The sequence below is a fragment of the Rhamphochromis longiceps genome, linkage group LG6 (genome assembly GCF_057381845.1).
Source record: "Rhamphochromis longiceps isolate RC_006_pf linkage group LG6, R_longiceps_female_GT1.1, whole genome shotgun sequence".
Classification (NCBI taxonomy): Eukaryota; Metazoa; Chordata; class Actinopteri; order Cichliformes; family Cichlidae; genus Rhamphochromis; species Rhamphochromis longiceps.
In genome coordinates, this window is record NC_140562.1 from 41,142,639 (window position 1) to 41,157,062 (window position 14,424).

Here is a 14,424-nt window from a genome sequence, read left to right on the forward strand (position 1 = left end):
AATTTTTATATATATATATATATATATATATATATATATATATATATATATATATATATATATATATATATATATATATATGTGTGTGTGTGTGTGTGTGTGTGTGTGTGTGTGTGTGTGTGTGTGTGTGTAGGTGATGGTGATGGTAGAGAGAATAGGTGAAGAAAGCTAGACTTGTAGAAATCAGACTTCCTCATGCAAGTCACCACCATCTACATTGCCTGTCCAGGAGTGGCAATGGGTGTGGTGTACTTTCTATTCCAGCCACAGATGGAGCCCTGTCTCTGTTACTACAGCAGGTAGTCACTACAAGGACACAACCAGGAGGGTAATTGCTCAACTCTGATTTAGAAATATGCGTCATACTGATAGAAAAGCCGTAGTCTCAAATTTACACAAGAAAAGATGTGAACACCATGCTGAAAAATGTGCTGGTTAGAGGTGCAATAAAACTGCAGCCAAGCTCTTACAGGCAACACGTAGATAAGCAAAACAGCCTTGTGATGAAGGCTCAGACAGAGAGAAGATCAGAAAGTACCGAGCAGAGGCGAGCGTGTGGGAACTTGTCAGTAAAGACTGAGGTTGTAGTGCGCTGCCTTGAGAAAGTGGCAGAGGCATGTTGAAAGCCTCTGGGCTATAGAAACACAGAGCAGCGATAAGAACTAGAACAGACTACAGTTCTCTTCTGCTGTCACTGCTCTTTATTAGCCTGGGACTGAGAAGCGTCCCACTGAAGGCATGCCACACATGCTACAGTGACAAAAGACAGAAGGAAAATAAGGAAGAGACCAAGTTTAATTGGTATGTTGCAAAGGCCTCCTCAGGGCCAAAAAGTGTGAGCAAGGACACACCTGCTCTTTCAGGCATGCTAAAGGCTGTACAATCAGAAAGTGAAAGAATGAGTGAGCGTAGGCATCTGTGAGGTAAACTCAGAGCATGAAGTCACTCTGAAACAGGTAACTGACTCAAGGTGTGTGAGTGCATCATTCTCGGAAATCAACAGTTTTACAGAGAATTTCTGACTCAAAGTCTGACTGCGGCCCAGGCAGGGCATTGGTCTCATATGAAATCTGCTGGTTGTTACTGCAAAGGTGAAGTCTTGTTTCTGGCATAACAAAATGAAATATTCATTTAAACAGAAAACACATCTGCATACTAAGTAAGACATATTTTTTGGTACAGGAAGCGTTCTGCTCTCTTTATTTTTGAGCAGAGTCTGGGTGCATGCAGGTAAACAGGGGTTTTCCTGGATCACAATAAGCTTCTGTATAAGCATGATTAGCCCGTCTACTTTTAAGGAAAAAGGTCAAAGTTACCTGAAGTGAGAAAATAAATAATTTTCCTGTTATTTTGGACCATTTATTTTTAGTTTGAGTAAAGTAGACCTCAGATAGTTTAAAGAAAAATCTCATCCTGGTAATTTTCCTTTGGTGGAACCCAAAACTTCTTTGGAGGGACAGCAGAGTATTTTAATATTCAGAAAAAATGCTCTAAACTGCAGGTTTTAGATATCACCCAGAATCAAATGACTAGTTCATTACCAGGCCTCTGAATAACTTCAAGACACGTTGAGGTCATTTTGCCATTTAAATCAGCTGTGTTGAATCAAGGACACCTCTAAAACCTGCGGGACACCGGCCCTTCAGGCCTGGAGTTGGACACGTAAAGGCTAATGGACTAGCTAAAACACAATCTTGAAAGCAAAGGCTGTTGTCAGTTTAGCTTGCATTTGCAAACATTAACTGATAACTGATATCCACAGGCTACTCTGGAAATCCCCTCTCTTACAAATTTCCACTGTTCTCTAAAGGCTAAATAAGCACACTATCCAATTTTTATATTTATATGTCTTTCTATTAGAAGCCCAGAATGGGCTTCTAATAGAAAAATCTGGTCCGGGCTTTGCTGCTTAGGCTGCTGCCCCCATGACCTGCCCCCGGATAAGCAGAAGATGGATGGATGTTTTTCTATTTTTTTTTTTTTTTTTTAAATATAAATCAGAACAACAGAGAGATGCCTTTATATTGTAAGGTAAAGGCCCTAGAGTAATACAGAGAAAACCCCTACAATCACTTGGCCCCCTATGAGCAAATGCTTTGGCGACAGTTTGAAGGAAAAACTCCCTTTTAACAGGAAGAAGCCTCTGGCAACTCTGGAAACAAGTTGCAGTTATTTTGTAAAACATTGCAACAACTTATAATTTGTATTTATTTTTTTTCTTTTATCTTCCCCCTGAGATGTCTGATAAATGTAATAATGCATTAGTCTCACTGGCATAGTTACTTTGGCCAATACTGGGATGAACAATATTTAAAATGATTACGCAAGTTGTTAAAAAAAAATAGTGGATTTATAAAGATGTTTTTGTTTGTTTGTCTTCTCAGACTTTAATTGTAATTCAACCCAAAATAAATCAAGAAAAAAAAAGACAAAATATCAAATAAGACTGTTCTGCATGCAAACACATTGGGTTTGTAAGGTGGATGGAAGGATATGATGATGAGGATGATTAGACTTATGCTGAATGAGGAATGGGTGGTTTACTGAGGAAATGGAGAACAGGACAGATGGATGATAGGAGGAAATGTGTGAGTAAAAACTGCGAGGAGAAACAGCAGGTGTAAAATACCCCCTCGGAAGACTTTACTGAAAGGTGTCTTCGCTTGACTTAGCTTAAGTTCGAAAACTCAAGCAGAATTCAAGCAGTTATCAAGAGTCCAGTTAGATTAAACCCAGAGAGGAGGTATGTTTAACCCCAGTCCACACAGAGAGGATGGGGGTGACCGTGAGGATGAAACTCGCTCGGATTACAGATGAATCCAAGGGGTGTTTCGATGGAAAACAATGCGTGAGGGATGGTGGTGGTAGGGCGGGGTTTGTTTGGTGTTACCTGCATGTTGGGGAGGGGGCGGGGCAAGGTGCCAGCACACGACCTCCGCTCCTCCTCCAGAGCTCGGCTCAGCATCTCAAACTGCCTCTCCTGCTCCCGCACCGAGGCCAGCAGGGAGGCCGTACTCGCACACTGCTCCATTCACACGCTGAGAGCAGAGCACAGGACAGGAAAGGATAGGACAGAGTCAACACCAGAGAGCAAGATGAGATACAACCAACACCAGGATTTAACAAAGAACAGACAGAATCACCCAAGTACAAAACATATAAAAAGAAGAGCTGGCACAGTGTGCCTGGAAAGTGCTAATGAAGTTGATATTTAGAGGCTAAAAAGCAGCTGGAGCTGACGCAGGGAGGCAAAGCGAGGCGAGATCAACGAGGGAACAGGAGCGAGAAAACGTGATTAGGTTAGAGCATGTGTGAGAAATGCTGCAAGGATGAGCAGTAAAAAGAAAGCATATTTATTTCATTAAAAAAAGATTATTCAATTCAAACTCAAGGTGGAACCAGCAAAGCAGCCATGGATGAAAGCTCCCATCACCTTTTTTTTTTTTTTCCTTTTTCCCCTCCACCTACTCCTGTGCTGGGTTAAAAATAATAAGCGCGATGCATGATGAGAGAGAGAATTACAGCGTGTTTTCAGCTGCAGCGTGTGGAGCTTGTTAGCACTTCCTCACTCCAAAAATGCAGATGAAGTGAGAAAGGAAGAGGGAGATGAGTGCGAGAGCAGAGAGGAGATATCATGAGACAAGAGTCATGCCAGCAAGTTAAACTAAATTTAAAAAGCCTGAGGTGTTTAAAACTCTCAGGGTGTGACCTCCACAGCAAGGAGATGACAGAAAGTCCTGCATCCCTGACGAGGGAAAAAGTCAACATGTGTGAAAGCACTGTTCAATACTGCCATGACAATGATGAATACATGCAAATTACCTAGACAAGTCCTCTGTATTTAACCTCATTAATTTACCTGTTAAATTATTGTATGGATTGTGGGACAAGACCCTGCCACTTTTCCAATTCTGACTGACCACCTTTGTGTCTATTACACAGTTACTCTAAAGGGAGTCTGGGCTAATATTGCTATAGGAAAGCAAACTATGCTTTGCCAGTTTGCTGATGTGTTAAACAAGGGGGGCTCCAAATCGTTTTAGTTAATGCCCCACATGCAGCTTTACCAGTAAAACAATGATTTCATAACAAACAATTTAAAATAGCAACCCTCAAAGGGCATGTATACTCTAAAAGGTTATTAAAAAGCTGAAACTGTAAGCCCAAGTGTAACACACCCGCCTCTCCACTTACTTGTAACTAAAATAAAGCATCATCTTTGCTAAAATATGTCTCATTTAAAGCGTGAGTCGTAAAAAAGAAAGAAAGAGAGATGACATGACAATATATTGAGACATGAAAAACACTTTTTACAACAGTAAGTGTGATTTTAAAATCATCTAATTTTTTCCACATTCATTGCATCTGCCCTCATTACATGTGCATTTACAGTGGAAAGGCATAAAAACCCTCACTCCGAAGTAACCACTCCAATGCAGGTATTTGCTACTCTTACCAAAGACATCCTGAAGGAAGTCCTAAAGGGATGCTTCCCATACACAAATTACCTAATAAAAAACTGCCTTTAGTTCTTGCTCGAGTCTCTAGCTCAGTTTAAGATGTTTGCTTCTTTAGTGCTATTGATTCACTATCCTGCTTCATTAAAAAAAAAAAAAAAAAGTTCCAATGTTAAAGTCTATTTCTGCCACAATCTGATTAATAGTCACACCATAAGAATCTCAGAGAAACACAAGCTTGAATGGCTTTCAGACTTTAAATGTAAATAATCTTTTTAAGAACTTCCTGCTGCTCCTACTGTGCTTTTAACTTTGCAACCATGGTGGGTTTACCAGTTACTTGAATATAAATAATATTGTCTGACAAAGTAAAGATGAAACCTGCAACATGCTCATACAATTCAAAATAACCAACAGATTTATATAAAACTTTTACTTATGTAAGCAATAAATCCTGAGCAACAGAGAAAAGTGCTAGCAAAGAAAAAAGCTGTAGCTGCAAAGGAAAGTAAGTACAAAACTTGTTGGGGGGGGGGGGGTTTAAACATAAACTTGGATTTTATGAAGGAAATGCATCATGAAAAACCACAGATGACCTAAGCCTAAATTACAGAGGCAAGATAAAAAGGAAAGGTCCTTCTAGCCCAAATTAGGACAATGACAAAGTCCTTTTTCTGAGACGCTGACCCTCAGCAGGGACACTGGTGAGGAAGGAATGAGGAATTTAGGAGATGATTGCTTCAGCAGTGTCTGTCTAATAACGAGATGACAGGAGTGTGGCTCTTCTCCAACCCAGAGCAAAAACTGTTTTGTACCTCAAAGTTCACTGAGTCATGTAGATCAAATCTGCTCTCCATCCAAATATACAAGACGCTTGGAGCAAACAAAGACTCCAGTCAAAAGCCCGAGCGCACACTTACACCAGCACAAGTGTGTGTTCACATCTGTGTGAGGGCGAGTGTGTGAGTGTATGTGGGTCAGAGACTAAATAAAGGTGGCAAGTGAGTCCGGCTGACACCGCTTTTATCCTTGAATACTCAAACAGATACGCAGCTGCTTTAGGCAAATTTAATGCTGTTTAATTTTGTTCCCTGGAAAAGTAAATAGACACATTTCTGAACAAACGCATATGAGCCGCACAAAAAAAACACATGCACACACACACGTCCTGCCATTGTCATACATTCCACAGTAAGATTTAGCGTGTCATATCCTGTCTCAGCTGTTGGAAGCTGTCCTAAAAAGGGAGCCCTTCATTCTTTCTTTTGTGCGCTCTCATCTGTCTTCGACAACAATGTTTTCCCCCCCAGACAAACATTTAAATCTTGGAAACGGAGCATAGGCACTGTTTTTTTTCTACAACCCAATCAGGGCGTCCGGGGCTCACAAACTAACAGATGTTTTAGTGTCAGAGTTTCTGCCAGAGGTACCTGATACATTTACCTGGTACATTAGTTTACTTCACAGTTTTTTAGCCCAACTGTTCAATGTTCCTCAAAATAAATTTAGATGTTTAAACCTTAGAAATACAAAGGAAATCAAGTCGACTTGTTTGAAAGTAAGAGAACAGTCAACACTAAGCGACATTAAACATCTGCCATACATGCATTGTGCATATAGTCAAGACCCATTCCAAACGTTCTGATTATCATACTTTAACCTGTGCGTAAGACTGTAAACTAATGTGATATTGTGTGTGCAGTGTGTGACACAAAGTGCTAGCACCAGAACCCTTCCTTGCAGGTTAACATAACGTGCATCAACGATGCTCCAGTCGAGTTGTTTTCTTCTCAGTCTACTCTCATTCAGCCTAAATACAAGTGTCCATTTTCTAAATTTCTAGAAACCCACAACCAAGCTTCTGTCCTCAGTTCTACTTTCCACCTTGCTTCTTTACAACTTTGTATCACAGAGAGACAGGTGTTCAACGTCTTAGAACTTCGTACATTGATAAAATAAGCAAATAATTAATTTAACAAATTGGTATTTCTAGTGCTAACCAAGCAGCAACATTCAACCACTAATGGTAACAGGAGACTAGGCGAGCCAACGGGCATGGAAAATATTGATGGTAATGCTGTATGGTCTCGAGGGTAACAACATCCTTGTCAGAAAGCCATTTCTGTTTCTCTAAGCCTCAACAGTTTTAGTGTAGGGATCTTTTTGCACCACTCCGCTGAACTTTATAGATGAGCTGTGGTTCACCTCATATATCAGCTTTTAGAATCTGAATTTGCCTCATATCTTACTTTTCCCTAGAGGCAATAATAACAAGAGCTGTGTTAGCCCTGTGACAGCCTGGCAACCTGGTCAGGGTGTGTCCTGCTGTTCACCCTATGACAGCAGCAATAGGCTCCAGCACTCCTGAACCAGGAAAGTGAAAGAAAATGGATAAATGAATGGATGGTTAAAGGCCTCATCATGTGATCATAATTTGATCTGAACCATAACGAACGGAAAGTTGCTGTTGTCCCTCGGTGGGACTGTAAAATGGTACAACACACCACTGTGGTTGCTACATCCTCCTTCCTGATGTTTATTTTCAGGGAGCAGTCTGTCATGTCTTACAGACACAAAAAAGCGTCATATTATATATTATTACTATGTACTTGCCTAAACTCTGACAATTATCTGAACCCGGCATTACAGAAAATGGAAATCAACTAACATCACAAAAACCAGATAACGCCATGGTTTAGGATGTTCTTTGAGGCTTTGTCAAAAACATCTACACTTTTTGTTAGCACTGATGAAGATTGAGCTTCAGTGTAATGGACTTTCAGATGCACACGGCCTCTACAGCCATGAGAGCCACACCACTAACATTCTTGTGGCAGGAAGTAGTTCCTTCTTAAAGTTTAATGGCTTTTGCCACTTAAAGTCTGGCCATTATGCTTTTGTAATCTACTGTAAGGCCATTAGCAGCAACGCTAAATTGTATCTGCTAATGGGATAGACTTGGAATTACACTGCTAAACCACTTACTACTCAGCCAGAGCTACCACACAACACTCACACATGCGCGCACACAGTTTGTGTCCACTACTCACTGCAAACTTGCTAACAGTTTGTTAGTCTGGAGAATTGCCTTATTATCATATGCTATCACGGCTATTTGAGGGAGTTAGTCACTGGTGGTTGTGGCAGGCTGAAATACACCCTGTCCCTGTCTATGCGCGCACACACAGCTGAGGTGAAGCTTTGGTAAAATGCTGTTGTGGCTTGGCCAAATGCTCTGCTGACTCAGCCTCATTTGAATGGTCACTCAGAGATTTGGCCCGTGTGTGTTAGTTTAGTTTTTCCTTTTTTTGTGTAGCCTTGGCTCACATCCAGCTACTACCACCTTTCCCATCAAAGTAAAACCATGTACCACCCCCTCTCCACACACACACACACGCGTATACACAGCCCACCATGTGGTGTACAGCGTGGGCACGCTGTGGAGAGCACACATTCACACACACCCCCACACACTTTGCAGGGACCACCACAAGGCCAGCTGCCCAATCTGCACAATACCAGTGTACTATTCTTGGTGAGAAGGAAACGTGCAGCCCCATTTGAGCGGAGGGCCATTTAACTGCAGCTCGAGTCTAAAAATGAGCAAATAAGTTCAAATATGTGGACGTGAAGCTGGAGCTAGGACTACAGATATGATACCACCAGTTCTTGGGAGTTATTGGCCTTGCCCCAAAAGAAAAAAACAAAAACTCAGTACTGAATTTTTTGGCAGGTGGGGTTTCATTTAATCACGCATAAAATAATATTTTGTTTACCAAATGGCTAAAAATGACAGGAAAAAGCACAGACGTCTGTTAAATCGGGTAACAGACTCTTTGTGTTAACTACATGCAGACCAACTGCGGTTGCATGTGTAGCTGCCCTTCAAAGACTCATTTTGAACCAGGAAAAACCCTGATACTGATAGGATGCCATTAGTCACTGTAATACATTTTTGTTGTACTGCTTAGTCTCAAAAGCAGCATTACTTTAATAACTACATATCACTTACCTCTACTTATAATATAAGGTGGTATCAACAAATACAATATTTATTTTTGTCATATTTGTTATTCATTAAGTCAAAGTCAAGAAATTTTCTAACAACTCCAAGAACGCACTTTGAGTCCAACACATTAACTTTATATCATATAAAACAGATGGAGGAGTGACCTCTACCTGCTTGGTTTAATACAAAGCCAGTAGAGGTCAGTTAATTAATTAGTAATTAACTGAACAACAACATACTCTACAACTAGTGCAGCCTGCATGCCAATTCCAGAAAAGACAAGAAACCCGTGGAAAAAAATACTTTAAACTTCTTTTAGCTCTAGTTTATGTCACAGAACAGAATCATTTCCATCTGCGTTAGCTCGTCTTTCCATCTCACCAAAGCTGACTAAACCTTCCTGAAATTAATAAATAGAGCTGGTAACTAGAAAAGAAACCAAATCAATCAATCAAAAGGCCACTCTCTGAACAAACTGAGGCTGCTCGATTATGGCAAAAGTCCTAAGTACAGCAATTTTCATTGATACTGGCATTTAACACAATTACTCAGAGACCTTAGAGTGATTTATTAAACTTAAAAAAGAACGCACTTTCCTTTTTAATTAAGTGACTATCCCTGAACTTTAATTAGAACTGGAATAAAAAAAAAAAACGACATAAATAAATAACTGAACTGAAATAAACCTGCCACAGAGGAGTGGCAAAAGTACAGAAGAGAGAGATGTGCTGAAGGGCAAAACAGAACTTCTTTTGTCTTGTTTAATTAATCTGTGGAATCCAAAATGGGATGGAAATTAAATTCAACAACAAACATTTATAAATTAAATTAGATTTTATCGTGAGTCAACTAAATGTCATCAACTCATATTCTGCTGTGTGCTCTGTGATAGTGCTAGATTTAATTAAGCCTCTGGATACCCCGACATATCGAGCTTTTTGAATCCAGAAAAGACATTTGCCCATCTCAAGTGGCCGATATTTATCTGTTGTGTCGCATTACTTCACATTGGCTAAAGGTTCAAATGTTAACAATTGAGAATTTTTGTTTCTCTCACAAAAACAGGGGTGGGAAAGATTACAAAGATACAAAACTGTCAGCCAAATGCTGTTAAAGAGTTGTACCGTTAGGACCACAATTTTCCAATCAGTGCATCCCTGAACCTACCTGTAAAGGTTGCTCAAGATTCACCCACATAATTTTAGCTTTAATCAATATCACTACCAGAAAACACAGAAATCATGCATGGGGCAAAATATTCCCTCTTAACTGCTTCACTAAAAAATGGTCACACAAACTAAAATCCAATATTCAGCCATTGGTAAAGATTTGCCACAAGTGAACCGCAAACAAGCGCGCAATCACTTCTAAATTGCTGTCATGAGGTTCATAAACGTGCAAACCAAACTCAACCTTTCCAAGAAAATAACCACCAGCACAGAGGGAGGGTGCTGTACGGCTGTTTTGCTTCACAGCTTCATACCCTGTACACTCTGATTTAACCCATTATCACACATCTCCCATGCACACCCAGCTGAAGTTTAAATAAAAACAGACTGCAGGTGTGACTGCTGGAAATAGACTGAGGAAGAGAGACATGTGGGGAGACATGGAGGAGGAGCAAATATAAGAAAACCTCAGCTTGTGTGTGTGTGTGTGTGTGTGTGTGTGTGTGTGTGTGTGTCAGTCAAAGGGACACACCCATGGTATTTCTCTGAAAGCCCGTCATTACAGAGACTCACAAATGATAGCCCTGGCTAAAACAACTGGCTGAGCAGCAAGACTTCAGCCTCCACAGACAACATGGTTAGGAGCAAGAGAAGTGCCCAACTTCAGATTTTACTTTTTTCCTGTCCCTCATTTCTAAATCTTTCGGAGAAGGCAAATCACAGCAAACAACTTGTTCAAACTTGTCCACAATCTCCTCCATCTCTGCCCCAACAAACTCAAACAGATATGCCCGCAGGGTATGAACAGGAATATGTCAGGCATGTCCAATCAGCTGACTGTATCAAACTAAATCAACAATCCAGTTACTTTAGATCAACTCTGAAAACACTAACTTATGCTGGTCTGTGTGATATTAATGTTTTTCTTAACATCACAACGAAGCCACATGAAGCAAACTGAAAGCTCAAAGCTCACTCTAAACAGGGACACACACACCTGCTCCCTCTGGCAATTTACTGTTTTACCTCTGTAAATAAGTTGTAAAACAGTAAATTGAGAAGACGTCTATGTTGTAAGCGTCTGCACAAGGGGCAGAATAACTAAGGAACCAGCACACCTTCCCGCCTGCCTTTCCAGCCAGCCACCTTACCACACCCCGTCCAGACCTACACAACAGGTTCTTGCTTTTGTCCTTGGCTGCCGTTGATCCGCCACCACAACAACCAGCACCACAAATCCCGTCTCTCTCCTCCTCTACCTGGCAAACCACATCAAAAGACAGCTGCAGAAACAATAAACAGTGACTAAAATGAACGAAATTAAAAGCACAAGCACACACCGTAGGCGCTGGAACACCTGGAAGCGCCAAGAGTCCACCGAGAATGGGCGTTTCAGGTGTAACATAATAGGAAATTGATAAGCCGAGATTGGACTTTGACTCCACTAAAAGCTACGATGCGGTCAGCCAGGTGCCTGGCCACTTCCTTGTTCTCTCTCATCTGCTCTGGATAGCCCCCTAGCTAGCTCGGGGAAAAACGGCAATACGAAGCTGTTCATTAAAACCTCGCCGTTTTCGTAAACAGAAGATTCGACGTGTAATGTAATAGCACTGCACACCTTCCAGCTCACCAAAACCACAAACCATTCAAACCACAAAGTCCCGTGTTTACGGAGTGCATAGTACGTTTATACCCTTGCCTCTCCAGTTCAAACCTTCATGTTATGAGTTTTCTTAAACTTTCCCCGAGCCTCACTCTACAAGAGTTATTCATCAAGCCAGTGCTAACGTAATTAGCTTCTACTGCGCCTCACTAGCCTGCTAGCGCGGTGTCTACAACAATCAAGTTCACTAAGAAAAACAAAACCTGCCTTCAACAAATCCTAAACACTTGCATCGAGCAAAAGGTAAAACAAAATAAAATAAAATAAACACCATAAGGCAAACCATTACCGATCCTGGAGACTGTTAGGTTTGTTTTGCAAAGTCCATAAGTATTTGAGATGGGAGATTCAGGCCTAGCCTAGCTTAGCCTCTGCCGCTGTCGCCGCTGCTGCGCTGACACGATCCAAATATCAGAAAGAGTTGGGATGAAACAACAAAAAACACCTCTACGTTATCGAAGGTACGCCCTAAAAGAGAGCACACGAACTGAGCGCCGCGGAGCGAGAGCACTCAACATAAAAAAGGGGAAAACACCCACCTATACAGTCTCCTGTCTGCCTGGCTTTGGCTTGTTGTTCACTTGTCTCAGCTCTTCCTCCTCTGCTGGGGGGAGAGGTGGGGGCGAGCTCCCGAGAAAAAGAGAGCAGCATCGAGGAGAACAGACAACAGCAGGATAGCTTCATGTAATAGACACAAAAAAACGGTGTAGTAATATTTGTTGACAGTATGTCTGACTCCAAATCAATACTAATGATTTATTTTATTCATGTAATAATATAAAAAAGCTTCTGTTTGTCTCCATTTAATTTGCTCTCTTCCATTATAAAGGAACAAAAAAATGAATTTCCATGGGAACTCGCTCCAGCAGGTGAACTTTCAATCAATCTGTCAACTTTCAATCTGTGGAAATTTTTGGAGGATAAAATTCTATGATATTTTATCCTCCAAAACTGCAGGTGACATTTTTGGAGATCTCCTGTTGCCCTCATGTGGTCATAATGTTATAGTGCTGAACTTTATTTACTCTTAGGTCCCTAAATATTTGGAAGATTTTTGTAATTTTCCCCCTTTAATTACATTTCCCTTATACTTGAAGGGGTTTAACAAAACGATTGCGTTAACTTCTTAGGAATTAGCGATTTTTTTTACGCATTCACAAGATTTTCAGAAACCTTCACCTCCAGCCTTGACGTTTCCACTTTTATGAGACTTTTATGAAATACTTATGGTGTTAATTTGGAAATCCTAGATCAGATCTTTCTTGAGTTGTTGTGCTCACAAAATATTCAGAAAGCTTTACCTCTGAACTTGACAGATTCAACCTCATCTGAGATTCTTAGTTGACGCACCTCTGGTATCAGCGTAAAACTCTACATTGCCTTGTTGTGTTCACAAAGCTGGGTGACCACGGTACCCATCTGGCTGGCAGGGTGATGGCAGTATCCCATCAACTTTTCAGGCCTGAAAAAAAAACAAAATAAACCTTTAGAAAAGGTAAAGCTGCTACATCATCATACTCATCCTACTTTGCAAGAAAACAGTGCCTGTAAAGTGATGGGGGGAAAAGGACGTAGGTATTTTAAATTCACTAAATTTATTTATTTATTTCTAAGTTATGTTTGCATTTGACCTCATTACATAAGTATTTGTGGGTCTTTCTGGTTCAGAGCACCACAGGGGACCCACAGTGCAAAACACATGCCGGCAATCAAGCTCCTTTTTTTTTTTTAAGTGAGCCAATTCATTTACAGCTTTTAAGATTTTAGTCAAATGATAGATATTAGTTCATAATGAAAACATGTGCAGTCATACATTTCTGCAACACCACAAATCATTTTCAGCTTGTTTTTTCCTTCTCTCAGATCTGTAATGTACAATATTGAAATGTCCTTCTAAATGCAACAATTAATGCAACAAAAGATCAAATCTGTCTTAATGTTTGAATCTTACAGTATGTAATACTGATTTAGATAAATATTAAGCATAAATGGCAAACATTCAAAAATGTCCAGAGTTAGTGACAGTATGTAAATTCGATCCGCTGATTATTCGGGATCTAATGGTAAATGATATTCTGTGTTCTTCTGCCCACACAGGTCAGCTGTAAGACCGTTTTCAGATTTACGAAGTGGAATAGTTTAATACTTTTTGTTTAATACTTGTGTTTTTTCCTTTGCAGCATCCCAGCATCCCTTTATCAGTACTGAAAATATAGTGAAACAGTGAAACTGGCCATATGGAACAATGGTTATAGGTTTTCCAGTTTTTTGAGCGAATGAAGACCTCCCTACAGGGGCATTCACACTACACTACCGTAACTAAATAACTGAAAAGTTCCTGATTTTTCACTATTGATTATAGAAATTTGCTTATTTGTTTTTTATAAATTTTCTACAAAAAAGGACTTTTTCTGTGAGTTCAGTTTTATAATTACAGGACAGTCTATTGAATATTTACTGAATATTTACTGTAATTTTACACATTTATTTCTTACAGTTTAAGCCCAAACAGTCATGGTGACAAATTTCTTATTCTGTAGAAAGTCTGACTTACTCCTCTTCTGTTACTTATATTTAGATATCTCAGGAATTAAATGCGTAGTTAAGAAAGCAGAGTTGCGCTGGTCCGGCCCACTCAGGATCAAAGTGGGCTCCATGAGTCCCGTGATATAAAATGAGTTTGACTTTCTTGTTCTACAGGGTTCGGTGTTCCTTTGTGTCAGATATCATGTCGGAATTTAAATTTAATCTGCAATCACACAACCTGTCATGCACAATAAAAAAAACCTGGGCAAAAACAGGAATACAGGAGTAAAAGTTAGACTGAGTTGTTTGCAAGCAGAGCAGTGAAAACAGTCATTTCCAGACTGGGCTTCACTGCTTGGCTAAAGCAGTAAATATGATCTTATGAAACTTATGAAACTTTAGTAGCAGAATTTTCGTTTAATTTTTCAACTTTATACAATCATTTCTATATTTGTTCTTTCATTTCTTCCTTTCGTCCACTAGGTGGCAGTACCACATCAAAATAACTCAAAAATAAATCCTTGGAGCGCCACCTGCCCTGTTCCGGTTTCCTCCCACAGTCCAACGTCATCCTTCAGGGTTCACTGGCGATTTTTCACC

At 40.2% G+C, this 14,424-nt stretch overlaps 1 protein-coding gene across 7 annotated transcripts in view; it reads right to left on the reverse strand.

Moving 5' to 3' along the window:
* The window catches only part of ctnnd1 (catenin (cadherin-associated protein), delta 1), a 31,919-nt gene extending 19,996 nt beyond the window's left edge, over positions 1-11,923 (reverse strand). For 3 of the 7 annotated variants that reach the window (XM_085410736.1, XM_085410737.1, XM_085410734.1), the window contains exons 1-2: positions 11,838-11,923; positions 2,891-3,038 (exon numbers count right to left, since the gene is read on the reverse strand). In XM_085410736.1, coding sequence (XP_085266862.1) covers positions 2,891-3,031 — 141 coding nt within the window. In that variant the 5' untranslated portion in view covers positions 3,032-3,038; positions 11,838-11,923. Of the gene's footprint in view, positions 1-2,890; positions 3,039-10,975; positions 11,121-11,587; positions 11,805-11,837 lie in introns of those variants that run through there. The other 4 variants (XM_085410735.1, XM_085410738.1, XM_085410739.1 and 1 more) reach the window with 4 other exon arrangements.
* Between the last annotated feature and the right edge of the window lie 2,501 nt (positions 11,924-14,424).